General features: G+C 42.4%; 1 protein-coding gene across 1 annotated transcript in view; it reads left to right on the forward strand.

Moving 5' to 3' along the window:
- The first annotated feature begins 5,045 nt into the window (after window positions 1–5,045).
- The window catches only part of RBM17 (RNA binding motif protein 17), a 30,908-nt gene continuing 11,110 nt past the window's right edge, over window positions 5,046–24,843 (forward strand). The window contains exons 1-8 of the mRNA XM_056573231.1: window positions 5,046–5,194; window positions 7,187–7,326; window positions 10,187–10,300; window positions 10,821–10,987; window positions 19,341–19,432; window positions 21,450–21,506; window positions 22,695–22,833; window positions 23,926–24,077. Of these exons, the coding sequence (XP_056429206.1) occupies window positions 7,204–7,326; window positions 10,187–10,300; window positions 10,821–10,987; window positions 19,341–19,432; window positions 21,450–21,506; window positions 22,695–22,833; window positions 23,926–24,077 (844 nt within the window). The 5' untranslated portion in view covers window positions 5,046–5,194; window positions 7,187–7,203. The remainder of the gene's footprint in view (window positions 5,195–7,186; window positions 7,327–10,186; window positions 10,301–10,820; window positions 10,988–19,340; window positions 19,433–21,449; window positions 21,507–22,694; window positions 22,834–23,925; window positions 24,078–24,843) is intronic.

Consider the following 24,843-nt stretch of genomic DNA (forward strand, 5'->3'; position numbering starts at 1 on the left):
ACTATAAACTTGCAAGTGTACCCGGAGGTACTCTCACCAAGTTTATAGAGCTTCACGCCATACCGCGCCCGCTTTGAGGGAATATACTGGCGGAAGATAAGTCTCCCCTTAAAACTGATGAGAGACTCATCTACCGAGAGGTCCCAGAGTGGTACGTAGGCCTCCAAAAATTTGGCCCCAAAGTTATCGATGACCGGCCTCACTTTGTAAAGCCGGTCATGGGCGGGATCACCTCGGGGCGGACTTGCCGCATTAACTTCATAATGCAGGCATTTCCGAATGGCCTCAAACCGCCTCCGTGTCATCGCCATACTGCAAAGCGGGGTCTGATAGAGGACGTTCCCGCTCCAGTAATGACGAGCACTTGGTTTTTTGTCCAGGCCCATATGCAGCGTGAGGCCCCAAAATGTCCTCATTTCCGCTGCATCAATGGTGCGCCATTCATTGGGCCTGGCCAAAAGCGAATCTGGGTGGTGGGCAATGAACTGCTGGGCATACAAGTTCGTTTGCTCCACCATGTGATTGACCAGGCTGTCATTGAAAAAAACTTTAAAAAGTCCAGATCAGTGAAGCCAGCATGGTCAATCCGGATTCCTGAGTCGCTAACAAACTCAGGAATCCGTGGCTGATAACCCTCTGGGGGGCTCCAGACAAGGTTATCGGAAGAGGGCTTCAGTGCACTTGTCTGGGGGGCCGGACTCCTATTACGAGCGGCATTGTAGTGCTTGTAAAAAGTGTACAACAGTAATAGAAAAAAAAAAAGGGGTGGCGCACGCAGCTCCCTGAACCCCTAATAGGACCCGGGTAAGGGATCAGACCCTAATAGGACCCTGGGGGACTTATTAGGGGATCGGGGGGGGGGGGGGGGGGGAAAGCTACCGCAAAAAAAAAAAAAAAGGATGGAGCACGCACCTCCCTGAACCCCTAATAGGACCCGGGGTCAGGGATCAGACTCTAATAGGACCCTTGGGGGCCTATTAGGGGGTCGAGGGGACTTAAAAAAAAAACTTTTTTAACTTTATTAACTCCTACCAGTCCCTGCAATCCGCTTTCCCTATTCTAAGGCTCCTGAGGGGGCTCCGGAGCTCCGAGGGGGGATCCACGGTCTTCTCCTCACTGCTGCACCCGCTGATTGAACACAGAGAGCGGGTGCAGCAGTGGGAAGAGACCGTTAACCCCTCCTCTGCCACACTGCTATTGGCTGGACGATCGCCAGCCAATAGTAGTGTTGCTGGGGAGGTGACAGTATTTTCACCTCTCCCCAGCCACGCCAGGTGATTGGCGGTGTTACGATACACAGCCGATCACCATCTAGTTCCGGGTCATCGGGTCACCACTGACCCGAATCACCGCAGATCGCCCGCATGATTTTGCGGACGATCTGCGGCGATCGCCGACATGTGGGGGACCCCCCTCGGCGTTTGCCTCGGACGCCTGCTGAACGATTTCAGCAGGCGTCTGGTTTTGCAACCCGCCCGGCACGCGGCGGGATGCGAAATTCGCCAGGACGTATGAGTACGTGCCTGGTCCTTAAGGGGTTAAGGATGGGTGATTCATCACTGAATATCACTTTCACCCAATTATGCACAATCCATAATGGCTTCTCTTTAGCCCAATGTAAACTTGTTTTCTCCTGTTTAGGTGTTAGTGCTGGTCTTTGAACGGCCTTTCTATATATAAATTCCATTTCACTGAGCCGATGTCTTACAGTTCTATCAGAAACATTGACTCCTGTGTCTGCCCCTTGTTATATATATTTTTGTTGTGCATTTTCATATTTTAAGAAAAATTGTTTTGCTTTCCATCCTGATGCTTTGACGTTTTTCTTGTTCTACCCCATATATATATTAGGGATCGACCAATATCAATTTTTTAGGGCCGATACCGATAATCTGTGGACTTTACGGCCGATAGCCGATAATTTATACCGATAGTCCGGTATAAGTTATCGGCTATTTCAGCACACACCCCCCTCCTTCTCTCCCCCTGCCGGTCCTGAGTCCAACCACCGGCCAGAGACCGCCGCCGCCTCCCCATTGCCTCCCCCATCCCCGGTTTTATAATTACCTGTTCCCAGGGCCCACACTACTTCTGAGCTGTCACTGTGCGCACTGACAGTGACGTCACGTTGAGGACGTCACTCGTCATTGCGCAACGCAGAGCATAACGCAGGAAGCAGCAGGAGCCAGAAGTAGCATGGACTAGGGATCGACCGATATCGTTTTTTTAGGGCCGATACCGATAATCGGTGGAGGTTAGGGCCGATAGCCGATAACTTATACCGATATTCCTGTATAAGTTATCGGCTATTTATCCCCCCTCGACACCGCTGCAGAGCATTGATTTAAAGCGGGCGCTTTAAATCAATGCACTGCGGTGGCTTTTGCGGTGCCATAGGCCGCCGCCGCCACCACCACTGCCCGCTTCTCTCCCCCTACCTGTCAGGGTGGTCCGGGCCATCCATCCTCCCTTCCTGTAGTGTCCGGCGGCATTCCGGGTGGAGGGTGCACCGGTCCGGGCTGGCCTTCTTCTCCGGCGGTCATCTTCTCCACTTCGGGCAGGCTCCGGCCTAGTACACTGCATAGACGCCGCTGCGCAGTGACGCCCGTGTGCAGCGACGCACCTGACGTCACGGCGTAGCGGTGTCTATGCAGCGTACTAGGCCGGAGCCTGCCCGGAGTGGAGAAGAGGACCCCCGGAGAAGGACAGCCCGGACCGGTGCACCCTCCACCCGGAATGCCGCCGGACACTACAGGATGGATGGCCCGGACCACCCCCATTACGGGTAAGTTTAATTTTTTTTTATTGACTCGGAGGGTGGGGGAGGGGCCCGATCGGTATAGCAGTATGGGCAAAAATCCATACCGGTATACCGCCCAGCACTATGGGGGGGCGGTCGGGGGGCGGTCGCGGTGCGGCGGATCGGGGGGGGGGGGGCGGTCGCGGTGGGCGGGGCATTATGGGGCATTATCGGCAAGGTAATTGCCGATACCGATAATGCCCAAAATCGTGATTATCAGCCGATAATATCGGCCATACCGATAATCGGTCAATCCCTAGCATGGACCCCCGGAACAGGTAATTATAAAACCGGGGATGGGGGAGGCAATGGGGCAGCGGCGGCGGTCTCTGGCCGGGGCGGTGCACGGTGAGGGGCATTATCGGCAAGATAATTGCCGATACCCATAATGTCCAAAATCGTGAATATCGGCCGATAATATCGGCCAAACCGATAATTGGTCGATCCCTAATATATATATATATATATATATATATATATATATATAATTTATCTTTTTCTTTTATAACATTCTAATTTAATGCACAATTTTTCTAGTGTATATCTTAGATAAGCTGCTCCCATTTGTTTGTAAGTAATAACTTTGGTACAGAATAGGGGTCCTCCAGTGCTGACCCAGCCTTTATAATTGACCCCGGGCTGGATTAGAACTGCGCTTACATGCCAAGTGTATCAGGATCCAAACACCACAAGCTGAGACAATTGCTAGTAAAAAAAAATGTTTACATAGCAAGGCCACAGCGTCAGCACGCATGCGGCAAGTTTAGTGTGTTAACATTGTGGCGCTGTGTAAGAAATGCATTTCCTCTGATGTCATGACCACAGTGCTCTCTGCTGACCATTTTAGGAACTGTCCAGTGCAGCATATGTTTGCTATGGTGATTTTCTCCAGCTCTGGACAGTTCCTAAAAAGGACAGCAGAGGTCAGCAGAGAGCACTGTGGTATGGACATCAGAGGAAATGCATTTCTTTTTTTGATTTCCCTTTAGTATACAGCCCCTAAAAAGTACTGGAAGGATTAAGATTTTTTAATAGAAGTGATTTACAAATCTGTTTAACTTTCTGGCACCAGTTGATTTAAAAAACAAAGTTTTCCACGGGAGTTCCCCTTTAATGTGCACACACTTTATAAATCAGATAGTCCGGTCTCCAAATGCCAGAATCTGTACATAAATCAAGGATTTGCTGGTTCTGAGTTAGAAATACATTAACCTGCAACCTCTATAATACATGCCTGTGTTTATACAAATATGCTAGGTAAAATGTAAGGGCAATATTTATCAGTGTAAGTCACTTGATAGAAATATGGCTAGAATCCTATAATTATTAGGCCCCAATGGTCCGGATGCTACACAACTGTTATGGATAATATATGTAAAATGAGGTTACATCCTGTATTACACCCTGTGTGGTCATCCCCTTTTGGCACAGAGAGAATATGATGCAATGCTTACATAAAGTAGCTAACCAATTAGAATGCTTATACAATGTGCTATGCCCTACTGAAGGATATATCGGATGTGTACGCTATACAATAAATCAGAGAACGGCTTTGACCCAATGAGCGAAAGCGGGTTTTCTCCGTGCACGTATTTTATCTAATTTGGAGCAGGATATCAACCCAAAGAAGTCACTTGGAACGCATCCAAAACACAGCTACAATTGTTATTAGTGACAATTCACTACAAAGCAGAACTGGAGGGACCTGCATTGGTATCTGTATAGTTAAGGTCCATATAACTACTTTTACATCCTGGACAAGTGTTCCCTAACCATGGTGCCTCCAGCTGTTACAAAACTACAACTCCCAGCATGCCCAGTCAGCCTTTGGCAGTCCGGGCATGATGGGAGCTGTAGTTTTGCAACAGCTGGAGGCTCATTAGTTGAGAAACACTGCCCTGGACATTAACGAAGGGTCAGTGCTTCCCAGCCAGTGACTCTTCAGTTGTTGCACAACTACAATTCCCAGCATGCCCAGAGTATGGCTGGAGAGCCATAAGTTGGGAAAACTACCATATGGGAAGAAACTCGACATACAGAAGCACCCGTGTATAACTGCTCTATTGTGCTCTTGCTGTGCAAATGTCAAGGTATTCCCAGTTCGGTATGTATATGATAGTATAGCTATTACACGACACGGCGCCATGTAAATCCATTCATGCGTCCACGTAACCAGCATTCCTCACTGCTGCCAAACAATTCCTGCCCTCAAGTAATCCCTCCCGCCTTCTTTTAACGCTACGCAAACACGCACTGTGCGTGCGATACGTTTACGTTGCGTTCCAAATCTCGTTTTCAAACCATTGCATGCTGGTTGCCGTATTGTCGCCTGTTTTACACGTAGTGAAGCTCCGCCCCTTTCCTATCAGCGGGTGTTAATGGAGGTGCTGGTGGGTGAGTATTTCTCGGTGAGGGGGGTTGCTCGGTTTATCCACCTCTCCTCTTATAGGTGTGCGGCCCGTAGTGAAGGGAATGCGTACAGTCTTCTCCATGTTATCTCTATGGGTCATTCCTCCTAGAGCAATAAGGTCCCATTATAAAGCCAGGCTCTGTTTTGTGGTCCCCTCAGTACATAATAAAGAGCCTCTTTTAGGGAGAAAGCAGGTTTATATGGACCTGCAGTTGACCAGAACAGTGTTTCCCAACCAGGGGGTCTCCAGCTGTTTCAAAACTACAACTCCCAGCATGCCCAGACAGCCAAAGGCCGGGAGTTGTAGTTTTGCAACAGCTGGAGGCACCCTGGTTGGGAAACCCTGGACTAAAATCTAATGGCAGCCTGTATAGTGTATGTACTGTACACAGGTGTTTGTGGTGCTGACGCTGTGATAGTCTCGTGGGTGTTTTAGGTTCCAGCTGTCACTGTGGGTTATTATTAATACTGACGCAAAAACATGGGCAACCATTAGCCCTCACTAGGGGCCCTCTCATTGCAATGGACTATGGTTTTTTTCTTTGGAGTGCCATTCATCAAGTCATTGAAGACTTATGACAGCCCACTGGCTAGTCTCCCTGTAGTACAGTGCTCTCCCATACGTCCAGAAGTTGCAAAACAACAACTCCCAGCATACCCAGACCACCGGTGACCATAGTGTGTGTTCTGTCGGAGTGGTTCCAGTGATTGGCTGAGCGGGCTGTCACTGTTCAGGACAAGGAGGCTGTCTCAGAAGGTGGGGACTGGTGTTGCGGGGCACGTCCAGCAGTTAGAAGCAGGCTTGATTTAGGAGATCGCAGGGGACGTAACAGAGATCAGACCCCTTAAATGGGCACTATCATTAAAATTAATTTTTGCTATTGCACTCCTTATGGTAAATAAAAAATCTTTCTAATGTATTTTGTACAAAATGAAGTTTTCTATGTTTTAATTGTGTTAAAAAAATACTGCCACTAGGTGTCTCCCTACTTGTCCAGAGCACATTTTCTCCCATCTTTTTCACAGACTTTGGACTCCTGGAGTCCAAAAGCAGGAAATGCTGAGAGAGAAAGAGAGGGGGTGTGCAGCCTTAGCCAATCATAGCTCATCTCACACACAACTGCTCTGGGCTGTGTGTAGCAGAGTGAGGGAGGAAGTTTTCCCCTGTATGACTTCAGATGATGTCACGCCTGCTGGGTAACGTCCCTTCACAGTCTGTGAATCTGATGAGAGGTACTCTTTAAAATTAGACACTTATCCCTTATCCTGTGGATAGGGAATACATTTCTCTGAAGTGGAGCACCCCTTTAAATATTTTCCATAGTTTCCCGCATAATCCCTTACCAATTAATGGGTCAAAAATTTATGTTTATCGCTCGCTACCTAGGTTTACAGCTTTCTGATCACACTTGCTCAGTTGCAGCACTAGATGATATTGGTGGCTGATTTATTTGTCTGTGGAACAGCAGGAGATGGATATGATGTAATGTGAGGGAGCACTATGAACTGCACGAGAGGCTTGCATTTTACCAGTCAGGGCAATACAGGTGGAGGTGGACAGCCTGGAGTAGATGTCAGAAATGCATTATGGGAACTGTAGTCTTCAATCCACAGGATTAGTGTTATTCTGTTAGGTTATGTATAAAGCTTTTTGGCCAAACTCCTGAGTACCCCCTTTAACTTTAGCTGTAAGCCAAGGGTAAAACAGGCATATATAGCTTTTCAACATTCAGAATTTGATTCATATTTGTTACAGGGGAGATTCCTTTATTGGTGCACAAAAAATAGCAAATTTTTCCTAATGAATTGCAGGTGTCAACTGCACCATAGGATTATTTTTTATTCATCTGGTTCACCTTAATGGGCTTATTTAATTTTTTACTTGTAGACATAACATTACTAATAAGTGGAAAGATAAGCCATTTAAATTATGCTTAGAGTAAATATTTTAATTTTTTCCTTTTCCATTTTGAAAGGTTGCAGGTGAGGAAAAATGTCTTTGTACGACGATTTAGGAGTGGAGACAAGTGACTCAAAAACAGAAGGATGGTCAAAAAACTTCAAGCTTTTGCAATCACAGCTGCAGGTTAAAAAGGCAGCTCTAACACAAGCAAAGGTAAGTGTACAATTGGCCTCACGCATTTTTTTTTCCTTCAAAAAATGCTGTGGATGACGCGTGGCTCTTTTTTTTCGGAGAAAAACAGTGTGAGAATAGGGAAATATAAAATGTATACCAGCTTGTTGCATTCTCAGTTTTTTTCAAAACTCAACATGCTGTAGGTATGTTTTTTTTTTTTTTCCCCCTACTCAAGTTGTGATGTTTTTCCTCCTATAGACCTCCAAAGTTTTGTTTACAGTTTACGTAAATGTTCTTTTTTTTTTTCTTTTTTTTTACTCATTCTTCTGTAGAAATTCTTAAGTCACAGGAGCAAAGAATCACATGACTTGTAAGGAGAAATACACAATAAAAAAAAAATTAAGTTTAAAAATGTAAAAATAACAAGTAAAAAAAAGTGAAAAATCCCCTCCCCCCAATAAAAATAAAAATTGTCCCTTTCTCCCATTTTACCCCCAAAAAGCATAAAAAAATAAATAAAAAAAATGTAGTAAACATATTTTGGTATCACCGCTTGCGTAAATGTCCTAGCTATCAAAATATAGCTTGTACGGTGAACGGCGTAGACGTAAAAATGAAAACAAAGTCCAAAATTGCTGCTTTTTTGTCACATTTTATTCCCCAAAAAATTAATCAAAAGTGTTTTAAAAGTTTCATATGGGCAAATGGGGTATCGATAAAAAGTACAGATCACGGCGCAAAAAATTCCACTCCATGTATGGAAAAATGAAAAAGTTACATAAGTGGTCAGATTAGGGCGATTTTAAACGTACTTATTTTGCACAAAAAGTTTGAGATTTTTTTTTTAAGCGGTACAATAATAGAAAAGTATCTAGCCATGGGTATCATTTTATTCGAATTGACCCACAGAATAAAGAACACATGTCATTTATATTGTAAAGTGTACAACTCTCCAAAACTTGCTAAATTGTGGTTTTCATCTAAATGTCCTCCCTAAAAAATATTTTTTTGGGCTCGCCGTACATTTTATGGTAAAATGAGGTTTCATTACAAAGTACATTTGGTCACACAAAAAACAAGCCCTTATATGGGTCTGTAGTTGGAAATATAAAAGACTTTTATGGATTTTAGGCGAGGAGGAAAAACGAAAATGCAAAAATAAGATTGGCCCGGTCCTTAAGGTCAAAATGGGCTTGGTCCTTAAGGGGTTAAAGGGGTTTTCCATCCAGCTGAGAACTTTTTAATTTGTGCTCTGACAGGTTGAATTGTTCATTAGTTATTAACCCCTTAACAACGAAGGACGTATATTTACGTCCTCCGCCGGCTCCCGCCATATGCCGCGGGGTCACACGGTGTCCCCGCGTCATATCGGGTCGGTCCCGGTGGCTATCAACGGCCGGGACCCTCGGCTAATACATGACATCACCGATCGCGGTGATGCCCTGTATTAACTCTTCAGACGCGGTGATCAAAGCTGACCGCCGCGTCTGAAGTGAAAGTAACCCGGCTGTTCGGGACGCCGCGATTTCACCGCGGTGGTCCCGAACAGCTTACAGGACACCGGGAGGGCCCTTACCTGCCTCGTCAGTGTCCGATCGACAAATGACTGCTCCGTGCCTGAGATCCAGGCAGGAGCAGTCAAGCGCCGATAACACTGATCACAGGCGTGTTAATATACACCAGTGATCAGCATGAGAGATCAGTGTGTGCAGTGTTATAGGTCCCTATGGGACCTATAACACTGCAAAAAAAAAAAGTGTTAATAAAGGTCATTTAACCCCTTCCCTAATAAAAGTTTGAATCGCCCCCTTTTCCCATAAAAAAAATAAAACAGTTTAAATAAAAATAAACATGTGGTATCGCCGCGTGCGTAAATGTCCGAGCTATAAAAATATATCATTAATTAAACCGCATGGTCAATGGCGTACACGTAAAAAAAAATTCCAAAGTACAAAAAAGCATATTTTTGGTCACTTTTTTATACCATTAAAAAATTTATAAAAAGTGATCGAAAAGTCCGATCAAAACAAAAATTGTACCGATAAAAACTTCAGATCACGGCACAAAGAACGAGCCCTCATACCGCCCTATACGTGGAAAAATAAAAAAGTTATAGGGGTCAGAAGATGACATTTTTAAACGTATAAATTTTCCTGTATGTAGTTATGATTTTTTTCCGAAGTACGACAAAATCAAACCTATATAAGTAGGGTATCATTTTAACCGTATGGACCTACAGAATAATGATAAGGTGTAATTTTTACAGAAATACGCACTGTGTAGAAACAGAAGCCCACAAAAGTTACAAAATGGCGTTTTTTCTTCGATTTTGTCGCACAATTATTTTTTTTTTTCCGTTTCGCCATGAATTTCTGGGTAAAATGACTAATGTCACTGCAAAGTAGAATTGGTGACGCTAAAAATAAGCCATAATATGGATGTTTAGGTGGAAAATTGAAAGGGTTATGATTTTTAAAAGGTAAGGAGGAAAAAACGAAAGTGCAAAAACGGAAAAACCCTGCGTCCTTAGGGGGTTAAAGACTCTATAGACTGGATTTCTCCTTTAAATATATTTCTTCTGTCTAAACATGTTCATTCATTAGTAAGCTAATGGAAACACTTTTTTCTTACTTTTGTAAACACATTGGGGGAGATTTATCAAAACCTGTCTGAAGGAAAAGTTGCTAAGTTGCCCATAGCAACCAATCAGATCACTTCTTTCATTTCTCACAGGCCTTTTCAAAAATAAAAGAAGCGATCTGATTGGTTGCTAAAGGCAACTCAGCACAGGTTTTGATAAATCTCCCCATCATAACAATCTGTGTCATTTATGTTTTAGCATTGTAGTAAAGAGTTGTCATAGCTCTAAAAAAAAAGTGTGTTTCTGTTGTTTTTACAGACTCAGAGGACAAAACAGAGTACGGTTCTTGCTCCTGTAATTGACCTTAAACGAGGCAGTACAGATGATCGGCAGATTATTGATACGCCACCTCATGTGGCTGCTGGAATAAAGGTATTGTTATTGCCCCACCATGAGAGGAGATCTGTCATCTAAGGACTGCACAATAGAGGGACAAGTCTGCTCTCCGGTTAGCCCTAACAGCACAAAATAATGTGCATTTGGTTAATAGGAATGATAAAAGAATACAGCACACTCGCAGTCCTTCTCACAGTGCTTGATGGACTGCTGTAAGTGAGAGGGATGAGAGCTGCGCTCCCCTTATGAAATCTGTATTTGATCACTCCTATTCAACACATTTTTTGTATTGTTTTGGCCAAAATGAATGTGGACATGTGGATTCAGATGACAGGTCCATTTTATATGTGGACACTGAAAGTGTTTGGAGCCAGGCATGCTTTATTTTTTTTTTTTTTTTTTTTTTTTTTTTTGTGTCAATATTTCATATATTTACAGGACTGACAAGATTAATACATTTCATAAATATAATTGTATACAACGATTGCTTAATCAGTCTTCATTGACATTCCATACACATCTTACTATTTTATGGTTATTTTGTGTGCTGCTTCAGGACCCGGTTCCTAGTGGGTTTTCTACAGGAGATGTCTTGGTTCCATTAGCTGATGAGTATGATCCCATGTACCCTAATGAATTTGAAAAAGTGCTTAAACGTCAGAGAGAGGAAAGGCAACGTCAGCGCGAGCTGGAAAGGCAGAAAGAAATTGAAGAGCGAGAAAAGTAAGTAAAAAAGTAGTTTATAAAAAAAAAAAAAATCTATTACAATTCTTCTCACAATCAGTGGAAAGAGTTTTCAACTTGTTGTCAGACAAATCATTATTAGCTTATTTGTGCTCCTATAATATTGGAACAATGAGTTTTTTAGTATGTTATTTCCTGTTGTTATATCATACCATAATTTTCCATAGCACTGTAAATTTAGAGATTGCCATGTGAGTCCCCTGTGGGGCACATCATTTTTCTTGTCTTAAGCACACATACTAGGGCCCTAATACAAGCTTGGCTGTACAGTGGCCAAGGCAACTGCATCATTGCTGGATAGTATGGGGCATATAGCCTATTAAAACATATACAAGATGTGGCTTGCGTGATATTTCAGCATACACCAAGAGAGGATGCTATGGATAAACAAGCAATGATTTATGGCTATGGACTCCTTTTAAATGCTACATATGCTCTGTATGCTATATATTTTCCAATGGAATGGAACACAGCTGATATGTGTGTGTGTGCGTGTGTGTATGTATATATATATATATATATGTATGTGTGTGTATATATATATATATATATATATATATCATTTTATTTATTTTTTCTTATAAATTCTACAGTGGTCCCTCAACATACGATGGTAATCCGTTCCAAATGGACCATCGTTTGTTGAAACCATCGTATGTTGAGGGATCCGTGCAATGTAAAGTATAGGACAGTGGTCTACAACCTGCGGACCTCCAGATGTTGCGAAAACTACAACACCCAGCATTCCCGGACAGCCAATCCGGGCATGCTGGGAGTTGTAGTTTTGCAACATCTGGAGGTCCGCAGGTTGAAGACCACTGATATTGGAGGTTATACTCACGTGTCCCCGCCGCTCCGGACCGTCACCGTTCGCCACCGCTGCACTGGATGTTGCCTTCCATCTCTGTCGCTGCGTTCCCAGGGTGTCCCCGATGCTCCGGCAAGGCCTCTGCTTCCCCAGCACCCTCGCTCTCTGTCGCCGCCATCACGTCGCTACGCACGCCGCTGACGGGATGGCGTGCGCAGCGACGTAATGACATCGATGGAGAACGCCGACGATGCAGGGGATCCCGAAGAGGACGCGCCGGAGCCCCGAGGACAGGTGAGTGATTGTCAGCGGACCACACGGGGCACCGTAAACGGCTATCCGGTGGCAGCTGAAGCAGTCTGCGCTGCCGGATAGCCATTTATGCGATGGCCCTGACATACAAAAGCATCGTATGTTGATGCTGCCTTCAACATGCGATGGCCTCTGAGAGGCCATCGTATGTTGAAATGATCGTATGTCGGGGCCATCGTAGGTAGGGGGGGTCACTGTATGTGTATATGTGTGTGTGTGTGTGTGTATATGTATGTGTATATATATATATATATATATATATATATACATAAATTCTTATAAATTCTACTTAGTTTCACTTCTACATCTTCTTCTTGGTTTTTCCCTATATTACATATTATCTGTGTTCTATTCCATTAGAAAAGCAGTCTGTTGGCTCTTTTTCCAAATTTTAATAATAAACTTCTATGGCTAGGTTCACATTTTCGTCGGAGCCCTGTTCTGGGAGCTCCGTTCACAGAATCTTTTGAAATAGAGGGACCTGAGCGGAGAAAAGTACTGTAAGCAGTCATTTTTCTAAGCTCAAATCCTACTAATAAGCAGACACCAGACAGACACCATTAAAGTCGGTGTAATCCATCAGGACCCATTGTGTCCGCCGTGCAATAGACCATCAGGCTGTTTTTTTCTGTCACAAACTGAGTCTGTGACGGATTTTCGACAAAGATGTGAACCTAGCTTAGGGTGCATTCACACCACTTTTTCTTTATACGGTCACCGGATGCAGTTGGAAAGTGCCAAAACTGACTCGGCCGCATCTCATTCATTTGAATGAGCCGACCAATCCGGTTTTGTGGCCGGACTTAAAATTGTGGTATTCTACGGTTTTCAGTCCAGCCACAAAACCGGATATGGGGGAAAATTATCCGACCAGAGTCACTATCTGACTCCAGTTGGCTCCTTCAAATGAGTGAGATGCAGGCCAGTCCGACTGGGATACAGGAGTGCCCGGTTTTGACATGTCCTAGCCGGATTCAGTGACCGAATAAAGAAAAAGTGATGTGAATGCACCCTTAAGTTGGTTTATGACCAGAGCAAGGTTAAATGTCTTGTTTCATTGGGTTAAAATAATTCAAAATATTGTAATGTATAGTAAAAATGTGTCTCAAGTGAATTGAACTTGTGTACGGTGACCTGTCCACAGACAAGGTATTCAGGAGGTGCTTAAGTCACTGTCATATAACAAATAATCCAGCAATGATCATGGCTGCATTTCATATTCATTATGCTTCTGTGGGTCTTCTAGCCATTTGGATTATACTCAGGCGGTTATTAATAAAACAGCATTTAATCTTCTCAGTGATGAAACGGATTTGATCTAATACTATTAATCTTTCCAGTGCACGTTCGGCCATCAGAATACACAGCGAGGGCTTTTATCCTTTGCTTAAATGTGTGGGATCTACTTCTGCTGTGCTCTGGAAATATTATATGTAGAAATGAAAATGTACTTTTACAGGCCTGCAAATGAATATGAAATGATTTATTCCATCCTAAATAACTCCTATTGTACTACTACTAAATAGTGTCAAGTAGAAAAGCATCACCAAAGGAAAGCTTTTACAAATACATTTCCCTATTGACACTCATATATTTTATAATGCTGCAGTTTGAGACACAACTGATAAAATGCCTCCGTAAAGTCATTCTTGTTTCAGTCAAATTACACACTGCCCACAGTAAGCAATGATAATAGACAGGGCAATTGGAGTCCTTTGCAGTAGCCTTCTTGCTTTATGGTATTATGGGCTTCTTCCCCTCATTATTGTTCACAACACTTTATAAACATTGTGGATAAGGATTAATAGAGTTTTTTGAGTTTTGAAGAAAAAAAAAAGCCACATAACAAAAAAAAATAATCAATTCCTCACCTGATCATCCCACTACTCTGTTTACTTGGCTCTAGTGATGACATGCAGATATACACATATGACTGCTGCAGCAAATCATTGGCCACGGAGATCAATGATTGGCTGTATTGGGGAGATGAGTATTAAGACATGTTATTGCCACAACCAGACCAGTGGGAAGGACCAAAGCAGTGCCGGAATATATCTATTTTTTTTATAATTTCCTTAAGAACAAAAAAGAAAATACACAATCTGCTGCATATTTTTGCTGCATATTTTCTGCAGCTGATTTTGCTGCTCATTGAAGTTAGTGGGTAGCAAAACCAACTACTAAAAATATGCAGAAAAATATGCAGCAGATCCTGTATGTGTGAAGGTACCCTAAAAGGTTCTCACAGGAATAGAAAAACAGAGCAAATTTCTTCCAAAAACAACACCATATCAGTCCTCATGTTGTGTGTTTGTATTACAACTTGTTCAGCTCCGATAGTCCTGACTCAGTAACATTTACTTGAGGCTAGAGTAGAGCGAACTTACAGTAACTTGGCTCATAACGAACCTCGCAGCTCGGCTGTTGATAACTTTAGTCTGAAAAAATGTGTTCACCTTTCCAATTGCATATTTGCTTCACCTTACTCAACACTTTGTAAACCAGTTTTAGAGTGGGGGGGATTTGGTTTCTTTGCTATAAAATCTCCACAAAGATCAAAGATCTAGATAAGTAATGTTGAAGAATAGCCACTGCACTGGTAGAATCTTTTCATTTGCCCATCCCCCTAAATGCTGAGACTGTGATTCCAGGAAAGAGCCAGGGGTTGGATAGAGCCAGGCTAACCTCCTCTTTAGGTCTTTGAAGATTTTCTAATTTAAGTTTGGCTTTCCGTCCATTCCATATCAGGTCTCTAAACTGACCATTCATTTTTTGAAAAAGATTAGAAGACAACCAGATCGGGAGTTATGGAGCAAATAGAGAAATTGGGGCATATAAACCACTAAGGTTGATTCTTCCTACTACTGATAAAGGAAGTTTACGCCATGCCATAGATTCAAGTGTAATTTAAAGTGGAGCCAGGTTCAAGGCTTCATAATGATGTATGTTTAGGGAGATCTCAATTCCAAGATATTTAATTTGGGTTACACATTTTATAATAATTTCATCATTAACCCTGGCATGGGGGACATCCTGATCTAACAACATAGGAAACGATTTTTTGCAATTAATACATATACCGGAGAGCCACCCTTATCTATCCATAAGTTTTATTAGGGCAATATGTGAGGGGCCAGTGCCAGTTAGAAACAATAATGCATCATCTGCATATAATGCAATTTTATTTACTTATAAAGCGTAGCAGGAACCCTTTATCGCCTTTGTCAGGGGCACAAGGGCTGCCAAAAGGTTCCATAACAATTGCAAATAGTAGCTGCAAAAGTGGGCACCCCTGTCTAGTACCGCGAGATAGTGAGAAGCTCAGGGAGACCTCACCATTGGCCCGAATTCGGGCTCTCGGCCCATTATAAGGTAATTTAACCAATGATATAAACCAGGGGCCGAAGCCCATTTCCTCCATTGTTGCCCAAAGATAAGGCCAATCCTTGCACTTGAAGACTTTTTGTGCATTCAACGAGAAAATGGCCCTATCTTTGGAAGAGTCCGGTGGAATCTGTTAAAGGGGTATTCCGGGCAAAAACAAGGGGATAAGATGTCTGATCGCGGGGGGCTGCTGCTGGTACCCCCCGCAATCTCCCTGCAGCACCCGCATTTTATGCAGGGCTGCGTCTCCAGTTTTGGAAACCTCTGACGGCCATCACGCCCCCTCCCATAGACATGAATGGAGGGGGCGTGGCGTAACGTCACGTCCCCGTCTCGGAAGCATGGAGGTTTCTGAAACTGGAGACGCAGCCCCGCATAGAATGCGGGTGCTGCAGGGAGATTGCGGGGGGTCCCAGCAGCGTGCCTCCCATGATCAGACATCTTATCCCCTATCCTTTGGATAGGGGATAAGATGTTTTTGCCCAGAATTCCCCTTTAACTTAGAAAAACCTGTCGATAGTGTCGTATATTAGTAGATGTAGAATGTGTAGGGATGAAGTGTGTTTGATTTTGGTTTATTATTGGGGTTATCTTATTTAAATGTGAGGCCACAATTTTAGCTAAAATTTTTACACCACTGCAAAGCAGTGATATAGACCTATAAGATTCAGCAAATTGGGGATCTTTTCCCTTTATTAATATTACCACACACATAGATGGAGGCAATATTCCTTTTTAAAGGGGTATTCCAGGAAAAAACTTTTTTATTTATTTATTTTTTATATCAACTGGCTCCAGAAAGTTAAACAGATTTGTAAATTACTTCTATTAAAAAATCTTAATCCTTCCAGTAATTATCAGCTGCTGAAGTTGAGGTGTTCTTTTCTGTCTGGCAACAGTGCTCTCTGCTGAAATCTCTGCTTGTTTCGCGAACTGCACAGGGTAGAAGAGGTTTGTTATGGGGATTTGCTTCTTCTCTGGACATTTCCCGAGACAGGTGTCATCAGAGAGAACTTAGACAGAAAAGAACAACTCAACTTCAGCAGCTCATAAGTACTGAAAGGATAAAAAAAAAAAATTATAGAAGTAATTTACAAATCTGTTTAACTTTTGGAGCCAGTTGATATATAAGAATTTTTTTTTTCCTGGATAACCCCTTTAAGACATCATTGAAGACTTAAAATAACTGGTAATATTATTATCCCTTTATCCCTTTTATTGATGCAACTCATTAATGCTCTGCCTTCCCCACATCTCCAACCTCTCACACATGCAGAAACTACCGTATATACTCGAGTATAAGCCGAGTTTTTCAGCACGATTTTTCGTGCTGAAAACACCCCCCTCGGCTTATACTCGAGTGAACTCCCCCACCCGCAGTGGTCTTCAACCTGCGGACCTCCAGAGGTTTCAAAACTACAACTCCCAGCAAGCCCGGGCAGCCATCGGCTGTCCGGGCTTGCTGGGAGTTGTAGTTTTGAAACCTCCGGAGGTCCGCAGGTTGAAGACCACTGCGGCCTTCGACATCATCCAGCCCCCTCTCACCCCCTTTAGTTCTGTACAGTACTCACCTCCGCTCGGTGCTGATCCGGTGCCGCAGGACTGTCCGGTGAGGAGGTGGTCCGGTGGCATAGTGGTTCCGGGCTGCTATCTTCACCAGGGAGGCCTCTTCTAAGCGCTTCGGGCCCGGCCTCAGAATAGTCACGTTGCCTTGACAACGACGCAGAGGTGCGTTCATTGCCAACGTACTTCTGCGTCATTGTCAAGGCAACGCCTCTATTCCGGGCCGGAAGCGCGGAGAAGAGGCGCCCCGGGTGAAGATAGCAGCCCGGAACCACTATCCCACCGGACCACCTCCTCTCCGGACAGCCCTGCAGGACCGGACCAGCGCCGAGCGGAGGTGAGTACTCAGAACTAAAGGGGGTGAGAGGGGGCTGGATGATGTCGAAGGCCGCAGTGGTCTTCAACCTGCGGACCTCCGGAGGTTTCAAAACTACAACTCCCAGCAAGCCCGGACAGCCGATGGCTGCCCGGGCTTGCTGGGAGTTGTAGTTTTGAAACCTCTGGAGGTCCGCAGGTTGAAGACCACTGATGGCGAATGATGAGAAGAGGATGATGAAGGGGGGGGGTGTGGGATGATGACAAGAGGATGATAAAGGGAGGGGGGGTGGGATGATGAAGGGGGGATGTGCGGGATGATAAGGGGATGATGAAGGGGGGATGTGTGGGATGATGACAAGGGGATGATGAAGGGGGGATGTGTGGGATGATGACAAGGGGATGATGATGAGGATGTTAATGACGGGTCTGGATGATGACAGGGGGGGTATGATGTATTTCCCACCCTAGGCTTATACTCGAGTCAATAACTTTTCCTGGGATTTTGGGTTGAAATTAGGGGTCTCGGCTTATACTCGGGTCGGCTTATACTCGAGTATATACGGTAGTCTGTAGTAATGTGTCTTACCTGAGCCAGTCACTGCACTGCCCACAGTCACTGCCCATTCTCATTCTCTTTTAATTAAAAAATTCTAACTCAAAAAACTCTCAGTGGTGATGCAGCGCCCTGCATCATGCCCCTCATTTCATTATTGTCCTACCCAATTTACCAACAATCTGAAAATATCATAATCCAAACCTCCCACTTATAAATGATAAATCCATGATTTATCTCAGGCTTAGGCAAACTTCGGCACTGCAGATGTTTTGTACTACATCTCCCATGATGCTTTGTCAGCATTTTGGCTGTAAGAGCATCATGAGAGATGTAGTCCAAAACATCTGCAGTGCCGAAGTTTGCCTAAGCCTGATTTATCTTGTGCTGCACCAGTTTTGTAGACCACTACCCTGCATTCTTTACAGCTTTATCAGTTTGAAGTATGCCCTAGAAACGCATCTTTTTAGGGAGGTCAATCATATTACTTAGAGCAGTGGTCTCAAAACAATGGCCTTCCAGATGTTGCAAAACTTCAACTCCCAGCATGCCCGGACAGCCGTTGGCTGTCTGGGCATGCTGGGAGTTGAAGTTTTTCAACATCTGGAGGGCCACAGTTTGAGACCACTGACCTAGAATAACTCTTATTACTTCTGAGTTCCTTTTAGCACCCTCTTCTATATTATTCCTTAGAACCTGATCAGTATATTCAATAATAGTTAAAAGGTTTATGCAGGAAAACCCTTTTTTTTTTTTTTTTTTTTTTTTTTTTTTTTTTTTATATATCAATCAGCTGGCTCCAGGAAGTTAAACAGATTTGTAAATTACTTCTATTAAAAAATCTTAATCCTTTCATTACTTATGAGCTGCTGAAGTTGAGTTGTTCTTTTCTGTCTAAGCGCTCTCTGATGACACGTGGCTCGGAAACTGCCCAGTTTAGAAGCAAATCCCCATAGCAAACCTCTTCTACTCTGTGCAGTTCCCGAGACAAGCAGAGATGTCAGCAGAGAGCACTGTTGCCAGACAGAAAACAACTCAACTTCAGCAGCTGATAATTATTGAAAGGATTAAGATTTTTTAATAGAAGTAATTTACAAATCTGTTTAACTTTCTGGAGCCAGTTGATATATATAAAAAAAAGTTTTTCCTGGAATACCCCTTTAAGTCTCTTACTCCTTCATCTTTTACATCGTTCATTGCATCAGAACGAAGGGCAGAACAGTCTCTGCAGGATTAGGTATCCCTCTCCATGTTTAGCCAAAATATGACTGGAGCCTCACTTTTGTGTGAATTGTTGACACTCTGTAATATCTCATTTTGGGTGTATACCTATACAGTGCCTTGGAAACTAATGCTGCAATTTAAATAAAAATGTGCAATGTTTTGCTTTTTAGGCGAAGAAAGGACCGACATGAAGCTAGTGGGTTTTCCCGCAGACCAGATCCTGAATCTGATGAAGAGGAAGAATTTGAGCGGCGTAAGAGAGGTCAGTAGTTGTAAGAGTTTGTATGTTTTACTTGGATAATGTAAAATGATACCTTATCTACATTTATCTGTACAGTGTGGGACATAGAATTGTAATGGACTCTGAACTAGTAATTTATCTTATGTGGACTTGCGCACTTTTAAGCTAGAATTTTTTTGAATGGAGAAGTCTGAATTAATGTCATGAACGATCACTGAAGGCTTCTCCTAGGATCAGGATTAAGAGATTTATTGTTTTACGTGCTGAATTATATGTAGAGACACCTCTAATCTGTATTACTGGGATATATGCCATTTGTTCTAGGCCAGACTATCTGTAATTCAAGGGCAGACATTCCCAGGCAAGACTTCAGGATTTTTTTTTTCTCTCTTGTCCAAATATGCATAATTTGAAAGTGCAAGTGTATAAAATGCATGTGTGGTTTTTAAATGCATTAAAGATTACAATTTAACACCTAAACACAGATTATAAAAATATCTGATCAGGGAGCTCTGACTGCTGGGACCCCCAAAATTATAATGGGGGTCCCGATTGCACATGTTTCATTAGAGTGGTGGTTAAGTATGTACACTGTTACTTCCTCCAAACTATGGGACTTTCAAACATAGTGAGCACTTTACTCTAATATCTTTGGCAGTCTCATGAAGTTTAACCCCTTGCCGCAAATGGACGGTCGTTAACGTCCATCTGCAGCTTCCGAGGAATGGCGTGCACTCAGCAGGTGAGCGCGCTTCATACCCGGTGGGTCCCGGTTGCTATAGGCAACCAGGACCCACGGCTAATGCCGGACATCGCCGATTGGGCTGGTGTCCGGCATTAACCCTTTAGACACAGTGATCAAATTTGATTGCCGTGTCTAAAACAAAAGTAAACATTGCCGGTTAGCTCAGTGGTGCTGTTTGGGACCACTGCGGTGAAATCGTGGCGTCCCAAACAGCTTGCAGGAAGCAAGGAGGATCCCTACCTGCCTCCCCGCTGTCCGATCGCCGAATGACTGCTCGGTGCCTGAGATCCAGGCAGGAGCAGTCGAGCTGCGATAACACTGATCAATGCCATACTATTGCATGGCAGTGATTAGTGTAGGAAATCAGTGCGTGCAATGTTATAGCCCCCTATTTTTTTTGCTATAACATTGCAAAAAAAAAGAAAATAAAGTGTTAATAAATGTAATTTAACAGCTTCCCTAATAAAAGTTTGAATCACCCCCCTTTTCCCATTTAAAAACAAAAGTAAATAAAAATAAACATGTGGTATCCCACCGTGCGTAAAAGTCCGAACTATAAAAATATTGTTAATTAAACCGCACGGTCAATGGCATACACGTAAAAAATTCCAAAGTCCAAAATAGCGTATTTTTGGTCACTTTTTATACCATAAAAAAATGAATAAAAAGTGATCAAGAAGTCCGATCAAAACAAAAATGGTACCGCTAAAAACTTTGTCTTGCAGTGCTAAAAATTAGCCCTCAAACCGCCCCGTACACGGAAAAATAAAAAGTTATAGGGTCAGAAGAGGACATTTTTCAACCTATAAATTTTGGCGCATGTAGTTATAGCTTTTTTTTTTTTTGTAGTAAAATAAAATCAAACCTATATAAATTGGGTAGCCTTGCGGCCATATGGACCTACAGAATAAATATAAGGTGCAATTTTTACTGCATAAGAATGGAAGACGTAGATTTTGTTGTGAAATTATTAATGGCATTACAAAGAAAAAATGTTGGCGCAAACAAGCCCGCGTATGGATTTTTAGGTGGAAAATTGAAAGTGTTATGATTTTTAGAAGGTGAGGAGGAAAAAACAAAAGTGCAAAAATGAAAAAAAGAGGGAAGGGGTTAATACCTATAGATAGGTGCTAATTTATAATCTTGGAATAACCGCTTTAAGATAATGCTGAATCATTGAAGGCTATGTCTACACTCAAATATTTATTGTTTACTGCAAAATTTCTTTTTTTCCATTTATTTCTCAGCAAAATAGCTTTTCTTTTGTGTCATCATCTATTTGTCTTTTTACAGTAATAGGAGGAGCAGCCATTGCACCACCTACATCACTTGTTGAGAAAGATCGGGAATGTAAGTGTTGCTATGATTTCTTTAAATTATGAGTGTGTTTTTACACTAGATGGAGTCAGTGGTACAAATTTTCTCATGCATTTAAGAACAAAGATGTTTGCCTATTTCATAATATCATTAAAAAACATTTTTGTACATTTTATGTGCTACTCCTCTTCACATTATGATATGACAATGTGTTTTGTGTCGTTTGTAGTGGTAGTTCAGACCAAATACAAAGTTCCAGTTTACCGTGATAGCATCTTCCTTTATATAAAAGCAATAGTTAGATTAGAGGATAGTTTCATTTCTAAAGAACAATGGAAAAGATTCATAAAGACCTGTGAAGAGAAAAAGTTGACCAGTTGCCCATAGCAACTAATCAGATCCCTACTTTAATTTTTCAGAGGCCTTATCACAAATGAAAGACGCAATCTGATCTGGTCAACTTTTCCTCTGAACAAGTTTTGATGAATATGTAAATCATGAATCAAGTCACACATTAGTCTACACATAAACTACCTACAATTGTACAGTTATTAATAAGTACATACCTACAATGCACCAAATGAAAGGCTATGGACACCTTTTCTCTAATTTATTAAAAAATATTGACACCTTTTCTCTAATTTATTAAAAAAAAAAGGACATTTCTAAATAATGATCATTAGAAATTTCCTACTATTTAGTTGCTACTCCGAAAAAAACATAGGTCCGATGTACTTTCTGTGCTTTTAGTGTTAGGCTAGGTTTACATTTTATTCTGGGAGATTAAGAGCGCACTAGGACTACGCAGACATTTCTGTTTCTATAGACAACAAAGTATTCTGCTTGGATTCTGTCGACAGAACGAGCAGGATCGGGTTTTATTTTTCGGTAAAATTTCAGCGGCGAAACGTCAACAGAGGAGATTCCGTAGTCTGCACTGTGCAGCAAAATCCCATTGACAGCAATAGGATTCTGCTGTATCAGAATTTCTGAGTGGAATTTCACTTGGAAAATCCGCAGTGTGAACCTAGCCTTAAAGATGAGAGCAAAGTTGAATTGCTCTCTTGAAAACACTCACTTAACCCATAAAAAAAAGTTGATAATCATCCAGGTGTTAATTACAGTATATACACTGCATCAGTTGAAATGTTAAGTTTTCTGTCTAAATACATTCTTCTTTCATTTGAGGTTTACATTGTCATTTTCCTGATTTCTTTTTAGCCATTGTGCCATCTTATGATGATGAACCTAGACCTCGTCCACCTATACCTAAAGCAGCCATTCCTCCGCCTATATATGATGAGCCAGAGAGACCTCGCTCACCAACTGGGCCCAGCAATTCATTTATAGCAAACATGGGGTAAGAGTTTTTTTAGATAAAGTTTTTGTATGCTAACAGTGTTGGCCTGATTTGTTCCTTTCTTAAAGGAATTGTCCTGCAAAAATGTTTTTCATGTGCCCCTGCTGTCTGATAAAATAAAAAAAGCCTGTACTTACCTCCCTCGCCCCCCTGCGGCCTCAGTTATCATGGTAGTTGCCACTCGCTGGCTGAGGCTGGACAATGCTGCGGCCAGTGATTGGCAGAGCGGTAATGTCTTGGGCCGATCCAAGAACCAGGAAGTGAAGTTCAGAGGTGGCAAAGCACAGTGATAACGGAGGCTGCAAGCTGGGTAAATCCCTATTTTTAGAAGTGCAGATTTGTGTCCAAATGAAGCCATCTTTTGAACACTTTTTCTGTTTCGATTTATGAGAGACTTAAAGGGGTACTCTGCTGAAAATGTTTTTTTGTTAAATCAACTGGTGCCAGAAAGTTAAACAAATTTGTAAATGACAAATACTGCTGTATACTACAGAGGAAGTTCTTTTCTTTTTGAATTTCCTTTCTGTCTTACCACAGTGCTCTCTACTGACACCTCTGTCCATGTCAGGAACTGTCTAGATCAGGAGAGGTTTGCTATGGGGATTTGTTTCTACTCTGGACAGTTCCTAAAATGGACAGAGGTGTCAGCAGAGAGCACTGTGGTCAGACAGAAAGGAAATTCAAAAATAAAAGAACTTCCTCTGTAGTATACAGCAGCTGATAAGTACTGGAAGGATACAGATTTTTTTTTAATAGACGTAATTTACAAATCTGTTCAACTTTCTGGCACCAGTTGATTAAAAAAATGTTTTCTAGTGGAGTACCCCTTTAAAGGACCCCTAAAGATATGAAGTAGATAGATTTCTATAGTAAGCATATGGAGACCATCTTTTGTAGCAAGACAGGAGTCATGGAGAGAAGCGCTTAGCTGAATACCTAAACCCGGACCATTGTTTTTTTTTAATTTTTTTTATAATTATAAATCTTAGTAACTTATTAGATAATCATTTTACTGCTTTTGCATTTCTGCCTGAAAACATCTTGCTTTGTGTTGCACTCAACCTCCTCTTCTTTACTTTTTTTGCTTTGTAGGGGAACTGTAGCTCATAAAATCATGCAGAAATATGGCTTCCGAGAAGGACAGGGTTTGGGGAAACATGAGCAGGGGCTTAGCACTGCATTATCCGTTGAGAAAACCAGCAAAAGAGGAGGCAAAATCATCATTGGTGATGTGTCTGACAAACGTATGTTGATTCTTTTATAATCAAGAGTATTACATTTAAAATACTTGCAAATCTATATGAAGAGTTACTCTGATTCAATGTTGACATATGAGCTTATAAAGGTCAATATAATAAAGCTGTTATTTAGTCTTAGATAAACCAAAATGTTATCTTACATGCATTTGGTTTGTCAAATGTCTGGCTGATATTCATATTTAAAGAAATATTAACTTAAATGGGCACTGTCAGATATAAAAGCTTTTTATATGTTGTACATCTTGGCAAAACTATAATTTGTCTAATATGCTTCTTTAAAAAATCTTCACATTTTATTAAAGAGTACCTGTCATCATCTAAACTATCCCTGATCCCCCTTCCCATCTGTCCCTTTCTCTAACTATGCCTATCCCTGTGTTTTTACTGAGGTTTAAAACGCTGTGGAAATACCTTTTTTTATCCCTCTTCATTAGCTCAGGAGCACAGTCTTTCTGAGGGGTGAAAGGAGGCGGGTCCCGGCAGGCATGATGTCACATGAAGCTTGGCTGGGACTCTGCTTCTGCCAGTCTTCCTGTATGCTGCTCTCCCTCTGCAGCAGTGTTTCCCAACCAAGGCACCTCCAGCTGTTGCAAAACTACAACTCCCAGCATGCCCAGACAGCCAACAGCTGTCCAGACATGCTGGGAGTTGTAGTTTTGCAACAGCTGGAGGCACCCTGGTTGGGAAACACTGCTCTGCAGTGTGCATACAGACTAATTACAGGTGAGGGACGGCATCCTCTGTCTCTCTC

The sequence above is a fragment of the Hyla sarda genome, chromosome 4 (assembly GCF_029499605.1).
Source record: "Hyla sarda isolate aHylSar1 chromosome 4, aHylSar1.hap1, whole genome shotgun sequence".
Classification (NCBI taxonomy): domain Eukaryota; kingdom Metazoa; phylum Chordata; class Amphibia; order Anura; family Hylidae; genus Hyla; species Hyla sarda.